The sequence below is a fragment of the Muscardinus avellanarius genome, assembly GCF_963383645.1.
Source record: "Muscardinus avellanarius genome assembly, chromosome: 2".
NCBI classification, from domain to species: domain Eukaryota; kingdom Metazoa; phylum Chordata; class Mammalia; order Rodentia; family Gliridae; genus Muscardinus; species Muscardinus avellanarius.
The window spans coordinates 58,040,249-58,066,812 of record NC_137787.1 but is presented as its reverse complement, the minus strand read 5'-3'; the positions used below and the strand labels follow the sequence as shown (position 1 = coordinate 58,066,812).

Below are 26,564 nucleotides of genomic sequence, written 5' to 3'. Positions count from 1 at the left end.
TTGTGTCTGCTCTTCTTCTCATTAGCACAAATTAACTTCTTCCTAAATATGGTGATTTTGATTTATGTAAATTTTTTGTTTGTTTTGCATTTAGGTGATTTGGACATCCTCAAGAGCTTTCTGCTCATTTCTAGTCAAACCTGATTCATAAAATGGAATGAAGCTAGAAAATCACCTACTTCTGTGTGAATTGGAGAGGGTACTGGGATGATCTCGAGTTCATGTAACTAGACTCTACCTGCAGAGATGAGTTCAGACGAGAAGGGCATATCCCCTGCTCATAAAACATCCACTCCGACCCATAGAAGTGCCTCCTCCTCAACGTCCTCCCAGAGGGAAAGTAGACAGGTAAGAGAAGACTAGAAAGTACATTTTGTTGTTTTGTGCAAATGCACTGCCTCTGGGAGAGGATGAGATTGCTAATGAATTCTGAAGTTTTGTTATGAAGTGTTTTTTATTCCACGGGAAAACTTGTTATTTTCTATAGACACACCTGAAAATGTCACGAAGCTCCTACTCTTGCTCTTCTGTCTTTTAAGACCCTTTTCTAGAATGCAGACCACAGAAGGGGGGTGGCGTCCCCAGGGGAAGTCCTTGGGTCTTCTCATTATCTTCTCCTCAGGGAGATCCAGTTTTAGGAACTTCAGTGTTTTGCTCTGTCTCTTTTTTATTCAAAGAGGGGGGAAGGATCTATAAACCCACAAAGGACTTCTTTCTAGAAGGCCCACAGTAGTCCATCAAGCCCTAAACTCTGTTTGCTATTCTTTGGAATCTGGTAAAAGTCAGATTCAGGAAGAAGGTTATGAATAAAATTATTTTATCAAGAAATTGCAAGCAGTGAGAATTCAACAATTTTTAAAGGCAACAGAGGAAGTAAACTGCCATTGCTTCATTGTGGTAGAAAACATCCATTGTCACATTTGAGCTAATTCTGAGTTATTTTTGTTTATGGAGTTACTTCATTCCTATTTTAGTGACTTTTCTGCTGCCAGGGTTGCATGAGGATTAATCATATGAATGCTCCTCATTGTCAAAACAGTGTGTTTCATCTGGCACAGACCTGACAATAAAGAATAACTATTTTTCATTACAATATTGTCTTGTGATCGTATTTTAGTTGTGTAACTGAAGTTCACAAGTATATTGTTAACTTGTTGTTGTTGTTGTTGTTGTTGTTGTACTGGGAGTGGAACCCAGGGGCCTTCTACTTCTGGGCGATACTCCCAGACCTATTTTATATTTTATTTGGAAACAGGGTCTCACTAAATTGCTTGAGAGTCTCACTAAGTAGCTGAGGCTGGCTTCAAAACCTATGTGATCCTCCTGTCTCAGCCTCCCAATCGCAGGGATTACAAGCGTGTGCCACCACACCCAGCATATTGTTAACTTTTAATGAAAACTTTGAACAACTTTCAATGAGTGAACATTGTTGCAGGATCCCCTCACTTACCCTATACTCTATCCCCATCTTAAGTGTCTATAGCATATTATCTAATTTCTAGAAGTATGTGTATCAATAATTGATACTCCGTCATGTAAGGGGGTCTTGGACAGCCAGTTCAAATGTGAATTAATTCCTCTAGATGATGGCCATGCACTGCTGGGGTGCTCTGTACGAAACTCTTTCACAAGCCCTTGCAGTATGCCCCCTCCTACTTCTAGCAAGAAATCCAAGGAGAATCTGTAAGAATCAGTAATTCTTAATCTATATATTTTTCACAAGCCCTAAGGCAGATATTTCCACCTCAGGCTCTTAGTAAATTTTTGACACTGGTGTTCTTTGTTGTTGAGTTCAAAGAGGATTCTATTACTTAGAAGAAGTTATATTATTAACTAAATCCAGAATTACACAGTTATAATATTTATTGTATTGCATTTGTAGAGTCAAAAAAAGTGAAAGTACCATGCATTCACAAACTGTATATTAAATAACTACCGCATACAAGATGCTAGGCTTCCACATCCATGATGCCCTTCCTCTGCTCCTTTGTGCTTTCTTGTTACGGCTTCTTCACTTTTCCCTTGCCCTGGTTATTTAAACAGAGACAGTATAAGCAGCACCATCTTCCTGGCTTGTGGGGAAAGGAAGAGATCAACAGAGGTCACCCTTGAGGTTTGTGGCAAATGGGAAAGGCTGATGGTGCTGTAGAGACATCTGCTGTGTGTTGCTGATCTTTCTGGTGCACCTGAGATCCAGGGCTGGCAGGAAAAACCACAGGAAAATCTGGAGACCCTGGTCTGCCAAAGGCAGTGTGGAGGTGGACTGTGTGGCTTCCAACTGGTCTGGGTGGGAAGGTGGGAATTCAAATAACATGTCTGTGAATTAAGTATGATTTCTAAACAAGAGACTCTGTGTAAAAGTTTTGGGGTTTTTTTTGTTTGTTTGTTTTTTGTTTTTTTTTTTTTTTCAGGTCTAGGGATAGAACCCAGGGGCATTCGATCTCCAAGCTACAGCCCCTGCCCTATTTTTATCCATTTTCTTTTTGAAACCGGGTCTCACTGAGTCGCAGAGGGCCTCACTAAGTAGCTGAGGCTGTCCAAGAACAGTGATCCTCTGGGTCTCAGCCTCCCAAATGCTGGGATTACAAGTGTGTGCCACCACGCCCGGCTAAAGATCATTGATTTTTTAAGGAGAGAATTTATAGGGTTGTTTTTTTTTTAAAAAAAAAAAAAAGAACAATTACAGTTCTTTTCTTGTCTCAATTGCTACCTAATGCAGAATAAACAAAGAATTCTGAAATTTTGAGTAATCATGTGGTTGATGTGATATAATGCAGTGTTTTTTATATACATTTCTTTTTGTGTGATAACTGTTTTCATAGTGAAGGAACAGGAAGAAAGTGTGATGATGAATTCATCTTTATTGAATCCTATCCATGTTTCAGATTTGACTGACATCTGTACAAATGGTGCACAATTACAAAGTCCAACTCCATCTCTCTCCTAAATTAATCATGTAGGTAACTGATCTAGCACATAGCAGAGAATACAGTGGTGTTTTAGTGCACATTATCTGTCTGAGTTCTAGTTCCAAACTACTAAAGAACTCACTGGGCATTTTTACTCAGACGTACCACTGTCCATGCCATAAATTAATATATAAACCAGTTTTCTGTCAGGATAACCATTGTCTCGGGGACTTGGGATCAGTGCCATGTCTTTCTCCCTGACTTTTCCTAGGGAGAAGGGTGAGTCATGTGGGTCATTTCTCCCTCCATACTACTATCACTTCTGTTTTTTCCCACTGTCAGTTCCCCAGCACAGACGCATGCTCCCCCCAGGCTTCTGCAGAATGCTCCTGCCTTGCCATCTCTCGCATGTCCTCACTATTTCACATCTCCCAAATATGAACGATTGATGCTCAGAACCCTTCAAATACTCCCTCCTAACTACACCATCAAAGCCGGATCTCCTGACTTGGTATCTATCCACTGCCATGATGGGTCCAGCCTCACATCTCAAATTTTCTCCTAATCTGGGCAGGGCTTTCTGTCTACGGTTCCTAAGCCTGCCTTATCTCCACTTCTGCTTTGTGTGTTTTCCATGATCTTTCCCCTGTTCCTCTTGCTACATGTTACCTCTCCATGCAGCCTCAAACCACATTACCCTCTCCCTTTTCTGGAATTTCATAGAGCTTTTTGACAATATTTGACATTTTATGTTGTCTTTTTATAAGCTGATCTCAGTTGTACTGGTAGCTCTTTTTATTGGTGTACCATAATCATTTGTCATGATAAAGTTGAGCGTGACAGAGGCATACATGTGTACAGCATACAGTGAGCCCTCCACAGTTCCCATCTCACATGTCCATTGAGATGGTTTTCTTTTAGCGTCTTCCTCCCACCTCCCGCCCCCCTCGATTAGGTCCCCTCCCTCATCCCACTAAGGTTTCTCGTCCTTTGTCTAGAGTACCTCCTGTGTCCCATATTTTTTTCTAGCTTTCACATATGAAAGAAAACATCCGACTTTTCACTTTTTGTGACTGACTAATCTCACTTAGCGTAATATTCTCCGATTCCATCCATTTCCCTGTAAATGGCATAATTTTGTTCTTTATGGCAGAGTAGAATTCCATTGGGTGTGTATCCCATAATTTTGCATCCCATTAAATTGACTACATAGAACTTGAGAGGCTGAGACGGGAGGATTGCAGGTTTGAGGCCAGACTCAGCAGCTTAGTGAAATGCTCAGAAACAGGAAGTTCCTGGTTCAATGTGAAAAATAAAAAGGACTGGGGGTGTAGCTCAGAGGTAGACTACCCTGGGTTCAATCTCCAGTAAAAATAAAATAAAAGACTGTTTAATTTATCATAGACAAGCTTTGTATCTCAAATATTTTAATATATCCTGGAGGATATTTTTAAAGACCTGCCACATTAGCCTTGTCTTTTTATTACACATTTTTTATTCTAGATTTACTTGTCCTCTTTCCTCTTCTTTCCTCATGGATAACTAAAACAAAGAACATCTGTGCCTAGTAGCAGTTGGCTGTCCTTTCTGTCACTAAGTTATGTGGCACGACAGACGAAAGCAGGAGAGGGCTGGGGACGTGAAGTGACTCAGTGCCCCGCGATTTCACGACGTGTTTCTTCCCCAGGGATAGGGTCAGGACTCCACTTAGTATTTAACAAGTTGCAAGACTTCAGGAATTGTTCCATTTATGTTTTGCTCAAGTCCAGTCTTCAACGTTAGGCCACCTAACATCTAAATTGCCTCTGTGTGTGTTTGGTCAACTGTGACTCATGTGCTCCAATACAGACAGACGCCATAAGACTTCCAAAGAGGCAACAGAGGAGTTGATGAGACGTCTAGGACTTGCTCATGGACCGGCATTCCCCAGAGTAGCTACCAGTTCATCTCCCTCCAGAGGAATAATGAGAAAGTTCCCCATTGTCAGGCAAAGTAGAAAAATGCCAAGCCAAGTGTCTGTTGTGATAGACACTAATAAATGAAGGACACTGTTAAGTGCTGAAGTGAGATCTCTAATTAAGCACTTCTAGAATCTAATAGCTTATGAAAGTGTTTTTCTTCCAAGATTTGGTTGTTAAAAATCCAGATTCTTCTTGCTATTAAACTAGGGATACTCAGAGACTTAGGGAACCCAGATCCTTAATGGCAAAACTAGACTGGGCTGGGTAGTAGCTTCCAGTTTAGATGGGGCATTTACTTTCAAATAGTCCCTACCTGTTTTTATTGATTTCATTACTTATTTATGTGGACTACCTGGCTCCAGAAAGCATTTAAACCTGTGAACCCTGATCCCGGATGTCAGCAGCTCCATCATGGTAATATTTAACTTACCCAGGGAAATCTCCACTTGGATGTTAAGAGAGCATTTTAACCCAGTACTTGGGAGGCTAAGACAGTAGGATCACAGGTTCAAGGCCAGTCTTGCCAACTTAGCAAGACCCTATCTGGCTCGTCCTAACTTGATCCCATGCCCTACCGCGTTCCCTTTCTTTGGTTCTCTCCGGCCTTGTCATCAGATGTGCCAGGCATGTTCCCACATCATGGCCTTTGCATTTTGGGTCCTTCTCCAGCTACCTCTGGCCCACGCACTTGCCTGGGCTTTCAATTGCGCCCCCTTTGGGCTGCCCGCTCTCCCCTTCCCTGCAAGTCCAATTTTTTTTCTTATATATGATCAAAAGCAGTACATTTTTGAAACCAACAGTAGCCTGTCCATGTAATGCCCACTGGTGACATATGAAAGCAACCCCCAGTAGGCATTCACTGGGGGGGATGTGCTGGTGAAATAAGCTAGAAACATCACTACCTGGCTTTATAACAGTAGCCTCTTCGATCCATGCAACATTCATTGTAAATGAAAAAGTACTGGGTGTGGTGGCGCATGCTTGTAATCCCAGCATTTGGGAGACAGGAGGATCAAGGTTCATGGACAGCCTCAGCTACTTAGTGAGGCCCTTTGCAACTCAATGAGACCTGTTTCAAAATAAAGAATAAAAAATAGGGCTGGGGGTGTAGCTCAAAGGTAGAATGCCCCTGGGTTCCATCCCCAGTACTGAAAAAAAAAAAAAAAAAGAAAGAAAACAGAGTCTCACTGAGGACCTCACTAAGTAGTAAAAGTGTTCCTTATTAATGTCTATATTTTATGAACAAGATTTTCATAAGAAGTTTTCTTCTTGGACAAACAGGCTGATTACAGTATATATGTGCACTGAATTGGAATATGTCTCTTCTGATTCAGACCCTGGAGCCTCTTCTTCAAATAGCTTTTTTAAATGAAATAACAAAATTGCTATTTTGATATACAGGGCCTCTATCTGTGAATAGAATGTGAAACCTATTTCCATCTTTGAGTTATACAAAATATGATGTTCTTTTAAACATAAATGCTCTCATTTTTAGAGAGAAAAAATCCAGCATTTCTTACTTGATACTGAACTATCAATTTAAATCACGTTCAATCTTTTTTTTTTTTTTTGAGGGGGTGGAATATGGGGAATTAAACCCAGGGGCATTTCACCTCTGAGGTACATGCTCAGCCCTATTTTATTTTGAAGCAGGGTCTCACTAAGTTGCTGAGGTTGACCTCCAACCTTATCAACAAGGAGCAATATAACTTGAATTGTTAATTTCATATAGAATTCCAGAGGACCTATAGATTTTAAGGCTGACCTAGAACCCAGCTGTCAGGTCAGGGAAATGATGCCCTGACCTGAAAATATGTAGAGTATCTTCACTAGAGCAAGGCTGGAGAATAAATCTTTTGGTGCTAGGTATTTTTAAATACTTAAGTTGCAGCCAGGCGTGGTGGCACACGCTTGTAATCCCCACACTTGGGAGGCCGAGACAGGAGGATTGCGCAGGTTCGAAGCCAGCCTCTCTGACTTGAGATCCTGTTTCCAAATAAAATATAAAAAATAGGTCTGGGAGTGTAGCCTGGAGGTAGAAGGGTTTCCAGGAACCACGGCACCAACCAAATAAATAAATAAATACTTGAGTTGCTTCCAAATTCAATTTAAATATTTTTGGGGGGAGCGATCCCATCTATTTCATGGAATTAACTTTTTAGGGCATAGGACCAGTGTCAATGAGAAAATAATATTGATGGCAAATCTCACACAATGATCAATTTTTATGGTTTTGCAAATTAGGTATTCTGAAAAGTCTAAATATTAGGCACTTTTCATGAACAAACTAGTAGAAGAACACCAAGAACCTCTAATATTTCATTAGTTCTCACTGTGGAAAGTTGGTGCTGTCATTGCCTTTTTCAGAGAACTAAACTGTGGCAAAAAGGGACCAGGTAATGAATAGGAAGATGGGCTTTGCTCTCTGGAACCCTGTGTTTAGAGCCCTTGTGATTGGTCCCTCCATCATCTGAACTGTTGTTAAGTCTTGTTAAGCTAAGTTTCCAAGGAAAGGGTCCTCTGTATAGTTATAATTGAAATTTCTAAGGCAGCATTTGTCTTTCACTTCTGAGTTTAGGAAATGTCTCATTTTCTTACCCTGGAAAAAATGATGATTTTTTTTACATCCTATAGGCCAAATGGTGCATAGACCAAAGTGTCCATAGTCATCAGAGAATATTGATAGCATAGGTGAATTTGTTTCCTGAGCTTTTCTTAATTTTGAAAATTGTGGTAAGTTTTTTCCCTGAAAAGCAATGAACAGCCCCACAGCTTGCTTTGCTGTCCCCACCACTTGGCAATCCCTGTCACTTTGTGTTTGCAGTATATGTTTAGTGCATGTCAAATATGCTAAAACTGAAGGAAATTTGCCATGTGGCATTTGATGAGTGACTACTCATCACCCACAAATGATTCAGAACTCAGCATACTGGGCTAAGACCCCTCTGGCTGTGCAGGCCTGCTTTTCCCAGTGCTTCACTTTAGAGGTGCTCCTGTGCCCAGAGGTGCCTGGTTGGAGATAGCATTTTTACAGCAGCATATCCATCTGTTGCATCTGCCTACTAGATGTCCAGGCATAACTCCAAACAAATGGAGCCACGGTATAATCCAATAATGAACCCCAGAGAGTTTTTTTTTTCAGCAGGTTTGTTGAAAAGGCCTGAAACTCTAAGTTATGGCAGCACCCAAGAGACTGATATTCACTGGGGTTTGGAAATCATTACTCTTACAGAATACATTTTTAGGTGTTTCATTAGGACTATAAAAACATCATCCCAATGGACTGACATCTATAAAACTGCTTTATTTGGTTTTCAACAGCAACAAATAGAAAATTTTGCCTCCTTCTGTGCAGTGCCTACTGTGACTCTCCTAGACTATAAAATACTCTGAGGAGAGGTAAAGGAAAACCTCATACATAGTATGTGTTATAAATATGAAGTGCCAGACTTTATTTCAAATCCTAATGAGGAACTAATTTTTAAAAAATTCATTACAGCCAGCATTGGTGAATTTTTAGGGAACTGGACAATTTGGGGAAATATTTAACAATATATACCTAGTCTTCAATAAAGTCAAATCATAGGACCAGTAATTCAGCTTCTAATAAAATGTTTTTAGAAGAAACAAAGATATATGCAAATAGTTCTGTGCAAGGATATTTGTCAAGTTATTTTATAATAGGAAAACATTAGGAATAGTCTAAGGTTCAACAACAAGGAGGTATTTATATAACCTCTCTTAAATGTATAGTAAAATATTTCACAGCTGCTAAAAATGTTTTTGAAGAATGATGCTGAGGGAAAATTATATATTGCTAATTGAAAAAACAACAGGTAATTAAACTGAAAAACAATATAATTTCAATTTTTTTTAAAGAATTGAGTGTATTTTTTGTTTGTTTTTTGTTTTGGGTATTACTGGGGATTAAATGCAGGGGCATTCTACTTCCTAGCTATACACCCCAGCCCTATTTTTTATTCTCTATTTTTGAAATAAGGGCTCACTAAGTTGCAGAGGGCCTCACTAAGTAGCTGAGGCTCTCCGCAAACCTGCGCTCTTCCTGTTTCAGCCTCCTAAGTACTGGGATTACAGGCATACACCATCATGCCCAGCTTAGTTGAGTGTATATGTGTTGAAAAAGGATGCAATATGCCAAGATATTTGAGGTATTTATTGCTTGTTGCAGGTGGTTTTAAATTTTTAGCTTTGTTTTTTTTTGCCCTCAAGTTTCTACATTAAGAGTGTGTGTGTGTGTGTGTGTGTGTGTGTGTGTGAGAGAGAGAGAGAGAGAGAGAGAGAGAGAGAGAGAGAGAGAGAGAATTTTTAAGGTCATATTTTGTGAGTTAATTCATATATGCATACAATTTTAAAACAGTGTTTAGAATATAATAAATGTGAGAAAACTTTTAGCTATTTAATAATAAAATCTAAGCCCTAACTTAAGTTTAGAAGTTAAATTAATATGTGGGACATACCACTAGGAAACTTGGAGGAAGTTTCTCCAATCACCCTGTGGTGTGGAGATATCAGTTGGGCCCCTTTATCTTCTTTACTACCTGCATTTACTCTCATGGTGCTTTAATCATGCCTGAGCAGGAACTGTAGATATTATAGCAAATATTTACTTATCCTTTTATGCTTTCAGCAAATATTTATGAGCACATGCAGTCATATTATAGAAATAAATGTTCTGGGTTTACAGGGGTGATCAAAATGGTCCATTTCTGCTTCAAATGTATATATCTACATGTTAAAAGATTTGGTATTTTGGGGTTTGTCTGTATTGTCAGCAAACTCTTTATACAGCATAAAAATTATTATACTAAAACCCTTTTTGTATTCTGGGCTACTCTGAAAGCTTTACAGAAAATTGCAAATTAACTTGAGTGTTCTTTTCAAGTCATGGGGACTGTTCTTCTGCCTTATAAATTAACCACATGTTCTAGAGCTTTCACTGAACATTCATGAAATGGACTCGTATTTGCCGACATTGTTTGCTATCTGTGTGTAATTGCTGTAAGGAAGCATGATGAGTGTGCACTTTTGCTCGAGTTGCTGTGCTTTCTGCTCATTTCCATGATGCTGTTCAGTACTAAGAACACAGTGTAAGAAGTGAGTTCACCTCAGTTCTGGCTTCAGCTCTGCTTGAGGGCAGCCATGGGCACTAAAGAGCTATTTATTCCTATTCCTTTTGCCACTTAATAGTCAACATCACTATTTCACAGCTCTCAGTAGATCCCAGTAGATGGCTCCAAATGATATTTCTCACAATGAAGGGTTTCCAAAAAGCAAAGCAAATGAAGGTGGAGCTATAGACACTGGATCGTAATGACCATCCTGTTTCTCAGCAGAAGAATCCAAACAGTGATGGCTTTGTTCTTCTCCTTTTGGGTTTTCTCACATGTGCTATGTGGACTTCTTCTAGCTACTATTTCTAAAATTTTGTTACTTTCATGTTAGCAACTTACTACTAATGTGCTATCTTTCAGTGAAGGCACAATAATTGTTACTCTAGAGTGGTAGAATTACTACTTTTCCAGCTATGGGGGAAAGTGTGGTTTTGTTGATTTTAATAATGTATGCTAATGGAAAGAAAAATTTATTAAAGTAAAATGAATTTTTAAGATGATAGCAGGCAGCCCTCCTTCCCCATGCATCTTCCATCATAGGTGTTCAGATGCATTCAGAATCCTGGAGCCACTGCTGTTGCTTCTCCATTTGCCTGTATCTGGGGCATCAGTCTCCATGCACATCAATAGCTTTCTCAGTAAATATTGATGCCCAGGTCACAATATGCCAGGTGATGCTGATTATGGATATGGGGTTGATTGAGTAACATGGTGGTTATGTAGGGGGTGGATTTATCACTTCCAGGGCTCCCAGCTGGTATATCTTTCTGTGGCAATAAGAATACATATGGTTCCTAGACATTTACTTATGTAGTGCTTACAACTGGATGGCAACTGCCATGCAGTGAGTATCTGCTGTATGCCAGCAACTGGGAAGCTCTGTGACTTGTGATGTCTTATAGGATAGATACCATTATCCCATGTTATAGATAGAGGACACTGGGGCTGAGTGAGATTCATGATTTGTCTAATCACAGCAAATAAAATAAGATTTGGGCATACTAGTTTATATGAATGTAAAACATATGTTCTTTTTGCTATAGTATACACTGCGTGCCCAAAGTAAAAGCTAGCTGACTTACTCTTAGTTTTTGAAAATTAGAAACTGGAAATTAATATTGAGTTAGCTCAGTGGTGGCAAAGAAATTAATTTTAAAGTTGTACCATATTTAAAAGTTCTATAACCTCTTTTAGTTTTTCTCATCTCTCCTTTTCCATGTCCTTAGAAGGTTTTAATGAAGGGTGCCTTGGGATGTGTTAGTACTGAGGACCTATAATACTGGAAGTTTATGTAGTTTTTGTCACTTAGCAATAGTTTTAACTTCAGTAGAAGGCAGTATTTTAAAGCTTAGACTCTTAAGAAAGTTTTTGATTCACATTCCAGTTCCAGCACTTACTTATCATATGCCTCTCTTATCTTCTCCAGGCCAGACCATTTAATCAGCCATAAGACATACTTAATAATCACTACTCAAAGACTTGTCATGGAGATATAATAAAATAATTTATGTAAAGCATAAAGGGATATAGAAAGTACTAAAATTTTAACTGACATCATCATTATCTTCAGCTATCCTATGAAGGTCACTAGATCATTGAAATAGTATTACTTAGGTTAAAATTACTTAGAACTCTAAGAGACACCAGTCTAATAGCCAAAAGCTTGAAGGAAATACTCCAGAAGTTTCTAAATTATTTTACATACTTTTCTTTGAAAATATTTTATATAAATTTTTTGTGATACTGAGTATGGAACTCAGGGGCATTCAACCTCTGAGCTACACCCCCAGCCCTATTTTTTAGTCTTTTTAGTTTTTTGAAGCAGGGTCTCACTGAGTTGTGAAGGACCTCACTAAGTAGCTGGGGCTGTCCACAAACCGTGGTCCTCCAGTCTCCACCTCCTGAATGCTGGGATCACAAGCAGGCACCACCATGCCCGGCATTATATAATTTTTGAATATAAAAATAGTATAGATAAGATAGTCAGATGAGCAGTTTCAGTGAAGTTAACATTCAGGAAGCAATGATCCAATTTATTTATTACTGTCTGAAACTTGTATGAAAGTAAGTCTAGAAATTTGTAGCCAAAGCCTAAAATGTTTCCAGCATTTTCTTTATACCTCTGAAGTGAAATTAAAGTAAGTGTATGGCAGGAAGCCCTGCTCAGCACATCTTCTGGAGTCCTGTTCCCTCGACACTGAATTGTTCAGCTATTATTCAAGGCCTCATTGTCTGTCTGTTTTTCACATCTTTGATACTGAGACTAGACTACAGGATGTTGGCAGCTTTCCACCTGCTGCCCAGGAACCATCGAGACCAGTGAACACTAACCCAGGGAACAGACTTTCGCCAAGTTTCTGAGCTACAGGACAATATGTGTTCTAGACTCCTGAACTGAGCTAGAAATGCATCAGTTCCCTCGAAACAGGGGGAGCAAGGGGTGGGTAAGTACTTGCAGCTTGCCTCTGTGTTCTAAGTTCCTTAAAAATTGATCTGGAAATTGGGTTGTAACTTGAGTATTTGAAAGAAAACTTGATTTTAAAAGGATAATGAAAGGGTGTGTGTGATCCTTTATTTAACTTGCTTTTGTAACGTGTGTTATACCTTACCTTCAAGGTAGTGGCTTGCATTTCCAAGTCACTGTGAAAAGAATATGAAAATATCCATCTTGTGATGAGAAGTACAAAAATTATAGCATAAATTATAATATTGAGGGACACAAGATGAAAAGAACTAATTTGTAACTCTAGATGTTGACTGATCAATCATAGCTTTCCATCCAGTAAACAGAGCTCTATGATTAATGCACTAGATTTTTTATTCTCAAAAGTTAGGCCCTCTAAATGTTTTCAAAAGTTCCAGCTGTGAAATAGCTCACAGCTCTATTGGATCTATGATTTTTTTAAATTATGCCAAAGTAAGATCGAAGATAGTTTGATTTATAATAATGTATTAATGATGCTAGAGGATGGTTTCCTACAAATTAATTAATAGACATTGTAAAGTTCAGACATATTTGGTGTGTGTGTGTGTGTGTGTGTGCGCGCGCGCGCGCGCATGCACGCATGCACAAGCAAGTGTGGTTTTGGGGATTAAACCCAGGACTGTGCACCGTGTGGGCTGCGCTGCTGTGCAGGGTGCTGTGCAGTATGCGGTAGGAGTAGAAGAGATGGGGTGCCACAATAAAAATGAGCTGGTCCTACCTCAGGGACACCTGAGATTTAGTAACTTAGAATTCCTTTCTACAGCTGATATTAAAATATAGCATTCAAGTAATTAGATATTTTATTTAAAATAATGGATGGTTATGTATGTGATTAGCTTCAAGCATATGCTTTTAGTTTAAAGAAAAAAAAACACATGAGTTTGCCATGCATGGTGGCACATGCCTGTAATCCCAGTGCTTGGGAGGCTAAGATAGGAGGATCACGGGTTCCTTATACATCAGAAGGCTAAGAGAGGAGGCTCATATGTCAGCCTCAGCAACTTGGTGGGATCCTTAGCAGCTTAGCAAGACCCAGTCTCAAAATAAAAAACAAAAGGGGGTGGAGGTGTATCTCAGAGGTAGAATGCCTCTCAGTCCAATCTTCAGTACCAAAAAAAAAGGGGGGGGGGTTGAAGTCAATTCAAGGTTATGGATTGGTTTATTATTATAAGGTAAGTAAGTTTATTAGATTCTAATAGTACATAAATATAAGATGGGCGAGTTTGTTTCAGAGCTGTTGGCTTCTCTGTTGTCATACTGGAGGTTAAATAAAATAGCTGTTCTTAGAAGCTAGTTAACAGTTATAATAATGGGAATCAGCTGGTAATTTCATAAACTGTGCTTTCATTTTTTTCAATAGAATATATACACATATGCATACATCCACACATTTCATCTGGTAATGAAAATACAAGTTTGCTTAATATTGCTCACTAAGCATTTTTCGATTCTGTGCTTTGGCAAATCAACCCCTGGGGTTTATACTTCTCACTGTTTTTAATGCTTGCATTAGTGTACTATTTATACATCACAGTGAGGCTCAAAGTGATGCAAACACACACACCACAGTACTTGGAGTATTTCCTTTCACATCCAGCCCGCTCTCTTCCTCTCTCCCCATGCATGTTTTGTGAGATTGCTTGTGATGCCTTCATATATGGACGTGGCATTACTTAAACTCCTTCCTCCCTCAGTCCCCCTCCCGCTCCTCTTTCTTCCCCCAGTCCCCTTCTACTATTCGTCTGGTCTCTCTTCTCATTTATATAAAGTCCCTTATGTTTGCTATTTTTGCTCTAGTGCCCACATATGAGAGAAAACATGAACTTTCACTCTCTGAGTCAGAATGATCTCACTTTAGCATAATATTCCCTAGTTCTATCCATTTTTCTGAAAACGATGTAATTTTGTTCTTCTCTGTGGCTGACCACTGAGATTTAATACGTGCTGCATTGTACCGTATTCAGAATGAATGAACGTCTTTTCTTCTGTAATATAAACTGTTTTTCCAATTCAAATGGAGAAGAAACTAATATTGTGCATTTTGTGACAGTTACATCAGTTAGGTGGGAGGTGGGTATTTTACAAATGTCAGATGCCAGTCCTGCTTAACATGGTTGCTAGCCCTTCATATTCACAAAATTTGGCTATCTATAGAAACAAAATATATCTTTACCACACTTTAAATATATTGATTTCTGTGTCTATGTCTTGATTTGGAAATTAGAGGATTTATTTCCCTCTTTCAGGCCAAGTTGCTTGAGTTAAGCCTTTGTTTCCTGCCTACGTAGTTGCTAAGGTCAAGTTTCTTTCTAGGTTTTACTTTTATTGCCATGTCTTTTGGGGGGGGCAGACTGGGGGAGGTTGAGTTGCTGATATATGTGTTGTATTGCCATGCAACCTAAAAGTATGGGAAATGGAGAATTCTTAAAGAGAAGCTCAGACCAAAGATACCTGACTGAAAACACTAATGTAAGCAAAAGCAGTAGCCACATGGAAAGAGGTAAATATATTGGCCTTACCAAAATGTGGGCAGCATTATTTGGTCTTTTGTAGGATAAGATCTCTTTTTCTAGCATATAAGCAACACAAGGATGGGTAATAAAATAATCACTTTTTGTTTTTGTTTTTAATACTTCTGAGGTTGAACATCTTTTCAAATGTTCTACCTGACTTGTCTGTTCATGTTCATGTATGTATATTTTTCCTTTGGAATGTTATCTTACTGATCAATAAATAAATGCTCTTTAGAGGCTTTGTTTAAAAAAAAAAAAAAAAAGCCGGGCGGAATCCCCGCGCTTGGGAGGCGGAGACAGGAGGATCCTGCAGGTTCGAAGCCAGCCATGCTGGCTTAAGAGCCCCTGTTTCCAAATAAAAAAGTTAAAAAAAAAATAGGTCTGGGAGTGTAGCCCGGAGGTAGAAGGGTTTCCAGGAACCCCAGTACCACCAAAAAAAACAAACAAAAAAAAAAATTATGCCAGGTGTGGTGGCGCATGCTTGTAATCCCAGCACTTGGAAGACTGAGACAGGAGGATCGTGCAGATTAGAAGCCAGCCTCAGCTATTGAGTGAGGCTCTCAGCAACTTAGTGAGACCCTGTTTCCAAATAAAATATAAAGTACGGCTAGGTAGAAAAGCCCCTGGGTTCCAACCCCAGTACCACAAAAAAAAAAAAATTACTTTTTTTTTTTCTTTTGGTACTGCTGATAGATTCTAGTGGTGTTCTACCTTGAAACTATACCCCACTACACCTGGAGCATCCTCTCCCTTTTCAGTAGTACTACAGACTGAATGGGAATGAAAGGCATTCTATCCCCAAGGTTCCCCTACCACCCTTTTTATTTTTGTCTTAAAACAGGGTCTCAGTCATTTGCTGAGAGTCTCACTATGTTGCCAAGGCTGTCCTTGAGCCTGTGAGCCTCCTGTCTTCAGCCTCCCAAGTACTGAGGTTACAGGTGTGCACCACCATTCCAGCCCCACAGCTCTTTTTAAAATTTTTTTTTTTTTAAGTTGAAGCAATGTCTCACTAAATTTCCTAGGCTGTACTGGAACCTGCCGTCCTATCAAGTACTGGGATCACAGGCTGTCTGGGGTCTACTTTTTATTGTATTTGGTAAATTATTTTCTTTTCTGTGCATATTTATAAGAAATTCTGGGAACAAAAGAATATTAAGGTGTTGAACTTCTTGACTTGGTTCTTCCTTTTTGCCTGTTGCCACTGTCTCTTGGAGAGATGAGCAAACATCCCCACGGAAGGCTAACTAGCTCCGGTGGCAGATGTGCCATTCTCATTCAGTTGTAAAAGCCACACACATCCTCAGGTCTTTCTGTGTCCTGCAGTTTTTCAAGAGACACTACTGACTCCTTTGCTCAGATTGAAACCTCATTGCAACAGGTCAGCAGTGCATCCAGAAGAAGGAAAATCCCACACCGACGTATTTTCCTGACTGTTGTCATCCTTGGTCTTTGGGGCACCTGCCATCTTCACACAGCTTCCTGTTTGTGCCGTGACTGATGTGTGTGATCCCACTGCCCCCATGGCCATGGGTATGAGGCTTGGAGAGTCTAACCCTAGGCTGTACTTTTCTTCATTTGCAGAGCATCCACATACTGGAGAGGGCGGCTTCCTCCGGCACGGAGCCCTCTGTGAGTCGACAGTTCCTGGAACCAGAGCCGATCCCCCTGTCCAAGGTCAGAGACACACTGGGGCTGCTTGCTCAGATGGCTTGCCGCCTGCTCTGGGGCCAAATGAACTGTGAAGAACTTCTCTACGTGACTCACCCTGGAGGCGGCTGTGACGCCAATTCCAGGGCATCTCTTCCACTTCTTTCAGCCTCTCTGCCTTGTGTAGGGAGAGACTAGATAAAAGTGTATTTTCCTTGGATTCACAGAGTTACATATAAAGGTCCCAAATCCTCTTTATTTTAAAGAAGGAAAGAGAAACTATTGTTTTACCGGTTGGAGAGATACATAGGTATTTCTGTGCCAAGTTATGAAAAAAAAAAACACCTCTAGGTCCAGCAACAGTAATAACAGCAACAATAGTTACCATCATGGCTCATGTGCTGCATACCAGGCAGTATGTTAAGGGCTTAAATATAGTATTCCAATTAACATAATTTTTATAAAGAGCTTCAGGTAATACGGATATGTATTATGTTTAACAAACATGGAAGCTGTGAGTTAGTAACTTGTGCAGAGTTTTAAAAAATTCAAAATTCAAACTTAGGTTTGTCTAACTCTACAGCAGATGCTTTGCAGCCATTTAGGGCCTTCCAGGTGGAATAGCCCCACACAGGGGCTCTGGCACATTCTGAGTCCTGCTCTCTTCCTCTCATCTGGCTGGCATACCCGGGAACTCCTGGATGACACTGCAGATTAGTTATTGATTTCTATTTTGTGAGACCCAGCCTGTTCTTCCTCAAACTAGGAAAACATCTGAATTCGTTTAGATTTAAAATGCAAAATTCAGCCGAGGAAACAACATCTACTCATCCCTCCCCCTCCCTGAGATGTTCGGTGGACTGGCTCCCGTAATCAAGAACTCTGAAAATAGAATGCACGAGGATTTGGGATTCAAATATAAAAATAGCATTTTAGTTCTAAAGAGAGTTGACTTCTAAATATATGTAACTGATCCTTTCACTTTACTTTTCCTGTATTAAACATAATCTTTTAAGGAAAAAACATAATTCTACCCCGGTGTTATGGAAAACATACACTTTATCTTTTGAAGGCATACACAAGTTACATGGTTTACTCTGTCAGGCAGTAGTGGGCCACTAAGCTGAGGACGGGGGAGAGTTAGGAAACTCTGTTCTATTAAAAATAGAAATAAAGGGGTTGGGGATTTGGCTTAGTGGCAGAGCGCTTGCCTAGCACCTGCAAAGCTCTGGGTTCAATCCTCAGCCCCATAAAAAAAAAAAAATGAAAAAAGTATAAAAAAAATTTAAAAAAAAAATAGAAATAAAAAGTGACTTCCACTTGGACAGCAAACAGAATGCATATTTAGTAAATATAACTCAGACATCTCTTTGAGCATCGATCTTTTTGTGTAGTTAGTGAAAGGAAAAATAAAGCGCCGGGCATGGTGGTGCACGCTTGTAATCCCTGCGCTTGGGAGGCAGAGACAGGAGGATCTCGCAGGTTCGAAGCCAGCCGCACTGGCATAAGAGACCCTGTTTCCAAAAATAAAATAGTTCTGGGAGTGTAGCCCGGAGGTAGAAGGGCTTCCAGGAACCCCAGTATCACAAAAAAAAAAAAGAAAGAAAGAAAGAAAGAAAGAAAGAAAGAAAGAAAGAAACAAACAAACAAACAAACAAACAAACAAACAAAAGAAAAGAGAAATAAATAGAGAGCAAGAGAAAAAGCAGCTAACATGTATTAAACACCTCTCACTGGTGCCAGGCACTGGGTCAGAACATGTAGTCTCAGAGTCAACCCCCAAGTCACTGAAGTGGGCACTAATGCTCATTTTGCTGATAATTACAGCATACTTTCCCAAGCATAAAAGCCAAGACTTGGTCAAACATCAGTTCCCCAAAGAAGAAGGTGACCACTAGCACAGCTCATGGCAGCCAGGGCTTGAGACCTCTACCTGACCGTGGGTTCCAGGTGAGGCCCAGCAGTGTCCACCTCCCATTCCGTCTCCATGCTGTTGCCCACTGGATCCTGCTGTAGGACAAACAGTCCCTTGTTTTGTATTGATAGGTACAGAACAAAATATAAGGTCCCATGAAATAAGAGGCTCACATCCTATCCCTGTACCATAGAATCTCATCATCTCTCAGCCTTTTTGACAGAAGATGGACTTGCTGGCAAATTTGGTAATGGAAGAAACTGAGAGTATACATTGTCCTGGCGTAAGATTTGCCCAAAATCTTTATTTCAGTCTTCAACTCTTAAAGCATTTTTTACATACTCCCCCCAAATACACCCTCCCAAACACACATACTCATATATACACACACGTGCGCGCGTGCACACACACACACACACACACACACACACACGATAGATAGATAGATAGATAGATAGACAGACAGACAGAGAGGTATTTCCTTGAGAATGTCTATTTTTTTTTTCAAATGCAGACTCAGGCTATTATTAGATTACTTTCTGTTTTATGTACTATTAGTAGATTTAAAGTATTTTTATATTTCTTTAATACCAACAATGTTTTTATATATGACTTAAGTATTGACATAATCACTAGTTAGAATTTTTGTCTCTGTTTCTGTTTCAGATAAACCTAGAAAGTTTGGAGACTTTTAAACAGAAAATAAGTAGCAATCGATATTTCAAAAAAAATCTTCAACTCTCAGAAAGTTATTTAGTTTTCTTAAGGTAGACTTACTCTTCTAAACACAGAGGGAGAAATTTGGACATAATCAAAAATAGAATACCTGAAGATTCTATCTTGTACTGAGATTGGTTGTTTGATTTCTTTCACACCTTATTTGTAACATTATCATCAACATTTATAATTGAAGTGGGGGAAGAACGCTGTTTGCTGGTTTTATCCTTTGCCTCTTCATCAGCTTGACAGCTTATTTAATTGTAAGAACTGTAAATTACAATTATTTTCTATTTTATTTGCTAGGCTTAGGAATATTACATTAGAGAAAATGGGATTATTGTTCAGAGCAAGAGCATTTATGTTTAAGAAATACATATTAACTTTTTTCACTTTCCTATCTTATCTCCCCACCTCACTTTTCATTTAAATTCACAACAAAGAAAAGAAAGCCACGCTGATAGAAATCAGTAGCCATAGTTCCACAGGGACAAGCCATTATTACATTCTGAATTTAATTAAGAAAAAAAGAGAAGAAAAGCATTTGTACTTACTATTAAATGTTTTCGTTTCTTATCTACACAAAATATTCTTTAACTCTCTAAGTTAAATACTAGCTTTCAAATAAGATCTCACCAGAAATAAAAATAGTATTCTATAAACACTATCCATAGATGAGGTTACCAAAAATAGAAATAGAGCCAAAATCTCTCAAGAGCAGAGAAAGCACTAATGAATATATTTACACATATGGGGAGTTATTATTTTTAACTTATTTATTAGGTCAGACTTTTAAAAACAAAATAATAGCCGGGCATGGTGGCACATGATTGGGAGCCTGAGACAGGAGAATAGCAGGATCGTGGCCAGCCTCAGCTACTTCATGAGGCCCTCTGCAACTTAGTGAGATCTTGTTTCAAACTGAAGAATAAAAAATAGGACTGGGGGTACAGCTTGAAGGTAAAATGCCTCTAGATTCCATCTTAGTACCATAAAAAATAAATTAAATATATACATAAATTTAAAAAAATATAAAAACAAAATAATAAGAACCCATCATTTTGGGGGATAAAGTATTTATCTACTTTTCTCGTGTGAGAAGAAACCCAAAGATTCTAGAATTATTATAAAAACTTACTATTTCCTCTTATTATTTTAACTTTACTCATAAGCAGTGCTCACTTGTTGAATTGCAATTCATCATTAAGAAAGGTGATGCCTAAGCCTTCCACTTGGTATTCTAGGTAACGTGATAATACTGTGTGTACTTATATTGACTAAAAACCACAATATTCTACAGTTTGAAATTGTCTCACCAGAAACACTTTAAAAATCACTATATCTAATTATCAGCTTTGACCAGATCAATCACAGTTTCAGATAGCATCATCATCAAGTAGAAAAACCCCTTCTTGGGTTGACAGATCCTTTAAGGAGTTCTTTATGTTGCCAAATGAACACCAACAGGTAGGTGTGTTTCTATGACATACATAGTTTGTTCCTCGGGAGTGACCATGAGTATGAAGAAGCAATAGTAGTCTCAGATTGGCTTCCTGGGGTGGGAGTGGGGTCATTGAGGCCTGGGCTGAGGTAGAACAGAGGCATGGTTCTGGGAGTAGGGGGCTTTTCAAAGATCAGGAGCATCTCCATCTCCTAGCCTTTCTGATATTTGAATGAAGCAAGGCCGCATGTGCCAGAAACATAACTTCCTATGGAAATCTCACCCACTTACACATCCTTGAATGTATCACAGATGAGACTTAGCCATAGGGCAAGCAGCTTCTGGGATGACGGGAGGAAGGGGGGAAAGAGAAATGGTTGGTAAGTACTCAGCTACCCGCCTTCCTGTCCCATGGCCCCACCACTGGCCAGTCATGCACCTTCCCCTACAGCCTTGTGGCAGCTTCGCAGCCCTTCTACAGGTTTGGGGCAGCCACCTCCGCCTACTTGGGCCAGCAAATCCATCCTTCCTGAGAATTATTCTGTTGGCCATTCCTGTGGAACTATTTGTTCTGTGGTTTATAGCTGATTTCTGATAGAAACTGTCTTTCCTGAGAGCAGCTTCCCAAGCCAGATTGGGTTAAGGCATCCTGTGGAGGGTTGCCCTGATCCATGGACAGTGCTTCCAGCATTCCCAGCCCGAGGCAGCAGAGGTGAGATTGGGCTGAGAGGTGTTGCCTTCTACACTGTGGGCTGGATCCCAGCAGTTATGCAAGGAATATAAGGTCCCTCCTCCCACTTGCTTCTGCTAGAATGGTTAAAGGGCACACCATGGTCCTGGGTGTCATGCCTAAGCTCTGAAAAGTGGGCTGTGAGAGCGTTTGCTAGGTTCCTGGTAACTTCGGAGCTGCATGGGTCCTTAGAAATCACCTGGTCTTGGGATTTTTATTTATTTTTTTAAATTTATTTATTTTTATTTTTATTTTTGGTGGTACTGGGGTTGCTTGAAGCCCTTCTACCTCCGGGCTACACTCCCAGACCTTTTTTTTTTTTATATTTTTATTTGGAATCAGGGTCTCTTAAGCCAGCGGCTGGCTTCGAACCTGCGAGATCTTCCTGTCTCCGCCTCCCAAGCATGGGGATTACAAGTGTGAGCTACCATGCCCGGCGTGGTCTTGGAATTTTTAAACCTAGGATGTTGTTAAGGGCCAGGTGGGTTTGCCAAGTATAGCAAGGGCTGTGGCAAACAGAACACAATGACCGTCTTTCACTCAGTGTCATCAGATGATACAGGTTTTCAGAAAATTTGAGTTTATGAGGCCTGAAATCTTGGAATTTATAAATGTTAACTCGTTTTTTAAAAATTTAAGTACATCAGATGAACAAAACATGTTTTATGGAAAAGGAAAACAACTTAATTGGGTTGTTTGTTTGTTTGTGGTACTAGGGATTGAACCCAGGGATGTATCCCTGAGCCACACTCCCAGTCCTATCTTATTTTTAATTTTAAAACAGCATCTCACTAGGTTGCTGAGGGCCTCCCTAAGTTGCTGAGGTTGGCTTTGAATATAGGATCATCCTATCTCAACCTCCCAAGTACTGGGGTTACGGGCATGTGCCACCATTTCCAGCTGATTCAATCAATTGTAACGGGGGTGGGGGTGTGAATAGAGACTCTTAGAACTAAGATTTTCTCTTTTTTTTTTCTTTTTTTTTGTGGTACTGGGGTTCTTGGAAGCCCTTCTACCTCCGGGCTACACTCCTAGACCTATTTTATATTATTTTATTATTATTTTTATTTGGAAACAGGGTCTCTTAAGCCAGCAAGGCTGGCTCCGAACCAGCGCTATCCTCCTGTCTCCGCCTCCCAAGCGCGGGGATTACTAGACTGCGCCACCACGCCCAGCAGAACTAAGATTTTCTAAATTCTTTTTTTTATTTGAGGTGCTAGGGATTTAATTCAGCAGATGCATCTGCTGAGCATGCTCTACCACTGAATTATACCCCCATTCCTAGAACTCATATTCTTGCCTGGCAGCCTGGTGCTTTTTCCACAAGCTCCGGGTGGTGGGGGGGGGTAGTCTTTGAAAGCCAGAACTCAGTGTGCATTTGACCAGTAAGGCATTTGATGTACACTTTGAAATGCACAGAGCTGCATGGAGAGGAAACAGGACCACAGTGCTCTTTTTTTAATGTTAAATGCAAGTTTCAGCGACTGTAGCCCACTGCAACCTTTCCCTTTCTACATAGAAAGCCCGATCTACACTAATTGAACATTTGTCATCAAAACTGTTCTGTTTTGAAGCTTTAAAGTTTTTCTGTGCCCAGAGATTAACTGTCTTGGAAAATGCATTTTAAATATTCTAAGTACAAGCAATTAAAAGTTCTTTCCACTTCAAGTAGACAAGGTGGCCCCAGAGAGTCTCTGATGTACCCATGCCTCCAGGTCTACCTGGAAAACTCATTTTAACTTTGGTTAAAAGTGCATAGTTGCGTTTGATGTTAGAATTCACTCCGGAATGTCTTTCCTTGCTTCTTGTAGGTAGAGTGTTGCTTCAAAAGTGACTTCTACTTAAGAATCTGCTTTAACTGTGTCATTGAGCACAGAAATTACGTGATTTGTTTTTTTTTCTTCTCCCAGGAAGCTGACAGCTGGGAAATTATAGAAGGGCTGAAAATAGGCCAAACTAATGTCCAGAAACCAGACAAACATGAGGGCTTTATGCTGAAGAAAAGAAAATGGCCTTTAAAAGGCTGGCACAAGGTAATATTTTTTATCAGATTCAAGTTCAGATCATCTTCATAGAAAGTATCTTATTTGTTATTGTCAGGTTGGAAACCAAAACTACTGTTGCATGATAAAATTAATTTCCAAGAGAAGTGTTATTTAACCATAGGAGTTGCTATCTATTTGAGTCCAAGATCTATAATATACATAAGCAAGGAAATATATCTTATGTGACATTTAAAATTCACATACTAGATTGTATATATTTTTGTTTAACCTGTTTTTTTTTAACTTAAATCAATGTGGATGTTTTAGTTAAATATTTTCTAAATATGAGATTTAAATGTATGCATATATTTCATTAGATGGATTAATGTTATATATTCTACCATTATTGAACTAATTTCTTATTGCTGGATGTATAGGATATGTCTCTTTTTTTTGCTGTTACAATTATGATGAATGTCTTTTTAATTGAGTACTATTTAGTTTCTTGGTATAAAACCTACAGTTGACTGTTATTAGGACAAACTAGATTCTGAAAATTGCTGACCTTGGAGAATTAGCTTACTTCCTTTTAAAGTAAACTTTGTCCTTCTCTCACCTCTCAACACCATTATCATCTCCCAGTTTTAATTAGGGAGGAAATATATTTTACTTCAGTGTTATAAATACATGAGTTACAAGAATTCTGTGGTGCTAGCTGAGTGTGATGGGGTCTGCCTATCGGCCCATCGCCTCAGGAGGCCAAGGTAGGAGGATCCCTTGAGCCCAGGCGTTCATGACAGTGAGATCCAATCTTTTAACATAACTCCATGGTGCTAAGGAGAACATTCTTTGCTATTTTCTATATAAACCCTGAATATGGTAGAACATTCAGTAACCATTTCTGAGATCACTGGAAGATCAAGCCCATCCACCGTCCCCTCTGCTGCTGGATTTCATTCTTAGAACAGATGGGTTTGTTATCTTAAGTGGCCAAGTGTTGGCTGCCCATGGCTCAAAGCAGGGAAGTACTGGATTATGACTTCCTTGATGAAACATCTTTTATGTATGTACTTTAAGAAAAATACATTAAAATGAACAGATGGGTAATGTTGCTCCCAACAGTGGAATTAAAACAGGTCAAAGCAGCTTCTGGCTAATGTGTCGTCTCCCTTGTCAAAAGCCGTCTTCCCCAAATTCATAATACTCTCCCAATGCAAGAGATCTCTCTGCAATTTTTCATCCTTGAATTTTGGCCAATGAGCAGTCCTCCCTAGGATCAACCCTGCCTCACATTTTGACTTCACGTTTCCTCAAATTGGTGGCCTTCTCTCCTTGTGACACCCTACAGGTTATCCTTGCTAAAGTTCTTTGATAGGTGGGAATAGAAAAATAAAAAAGAGATTAAAGAAGCACCTATGAATTGCTATCTTTAATTTATCACTCTGAGTTCATTTCAGTAAAACTCGCTATGGTTCAACAACTTTCTGGAATATTCTATGAACATTTTCCTACGTAAATAAAAGGAGAGTCTCCCAAACATTGCCCTTTCTCCTGATCTCCAGTGCCACCATGGATTGATTCAGGCTTCAGCCCATTTAAAGCCAATCACCAACTCATGGGCAATTGAATGACTGGATGTTTTTCAGCTGTGGAGATTGTTTCTTCTGATATTACTTGTTGTTCCCCAGAAACTGAAACAAAGAAGTTACAGTGTCCTTTACTGAGTTCTAGACAGGGTGACCTGACTGCCTGACACTTAGGCAGCTGTGAGTTCCTGAATTGCATAAAAACTTTCCAGCAGAGTAGTTTTCCAGCAACAGAAAGGTGTCTTGCTGAACTAGAGGAGGCACTGGACCCACCCGATGACTAGGTCCTGGGAGCTGTTTTCTCTCTTGTGAATTTCCCACTGAAAAGACATTAAGAGCCTTGAGTGCATGTGGAGCAAAACTAGCTAGACCCATTCACACTAGACCAGGAAAACCTTGGAGCAGACAGAAATTGCCAAAAGAAGAAAGACTCCAAATTTTTTTTTATCCTTAATATAATTTGGAAATTTTAGTCTCTTTCACTGAAAATAGAACACACGAATTTTATTATGTGAACAATGCAAGCAAGCTGCTAAGGCCACTTAAACTTTCTGTGAATTCATTATGCATAGATGTGGTCTGCTGGCTTCTCTAGTGCACTGAGCATTTTTAGGAATTATCCAGGGGAAATTCAGTTTACGTTTAGGGTGAAAATTTACCTGTAGATATGTTTAGTTCCTTACAGAATCACTTTTACCTAATCTAGATTATTCTCATTTCCACCTTGAAAAATATCCCAGGTGGTTCAGTCAGAAGGAATTAGCTGCAGGCTCTGTGCTTCCCTCCTTTTTGAGAAAAAACATGAAGAAAATATTTCATCCACAGTGGGTTGGGTATAAAAGAATCCTTGTAGATTAACAACACGGAACTAGAGCTCTGATACCCTTTTAACTTAATGTGGCTGGCTTTGTCCAGATGCATTGAATTCATATATTAAAATAATCAAACGTGGCTGTGCATGATGGTGCACACATGTAATTATAGTGCTTAGGAGGCTGTGACAGGAAGATCACAAGTTCAAGGCCAGCTTCAGAAACTAGGGAGACCCTGTCTCAAAATAAAAAGTGCCAGGGGTATAATTTAGAGGTACCCCTGTACCCCCAGTACCAAAAAAATTATTAAGGATACTGATTGCTAAGTGTAAAACACCTTTACACCCACATTTGTGAATGTTTTGTATAATTCAAAATACAGACCGTAACTAGGGGTATTTGGTTCTTACAGCGATTTTTTGTCCTGGATAATGGAATGTTAAAGTATTCAAAGGCACCACTTGATGTAAGTAGCACACAGAACGTGTTTCAAAAATTAACTTAGAATTCTGCTTGAAGTGAATGAACACTAACTGTACAAGCCTTGCGCTGCAGCTACCAACTCTGTGCATGCCTGTTCCTCTAATATTTAACCAGCTGCTAAACTTGCATGTTCCAGAGGTGTATTTTATGTTTTACTCAAGATAGCATAAAATCTCAAACCAGTGCATGAAGATTGAACTATTTTGATATATGTTATGAAAACAGAAGCTTAAATCTAAAAGCAACAG

The 26,564-nt window shown here is 39.4% G+C and overlaps 1 protein-coding gene across 7 annotated transcripts in view; it reads left to right on the top strand.

Moving 5' to 3' along the window:
- Positions 1-246: 246 nt before the first annotated feature.
- Positions 247-26,564, top strand: part of OSBPL6 (oxysterol binding protein like 6) — a gene marked incomplete at both ends in the record, with an annotated part of 83,699 nt that continues 57,381 nt past the window's right edge. For all 7 annotated transcript variants that reach the window (XM_080690274.1, XM_080690273.1, XM_080690275.1 and 4 more), the window contains 4 exons: positions 247-348; positions 16,582-16,674; positions 23,361-23,483; positions 26,246-26,299. In XM_080690274.1, coding sequence (XP_080546400.1) covers positions 247-348; positions 16,582-16,674; positions 23,361-23,483; positions 26,246-26,299 — 372 coding nt within the window. The remainder of the gene's footprint in view (positions 349-16,581; positions 16,675-23,360; positions 23,484-26,245; positions 26,300-26,564) is intronic.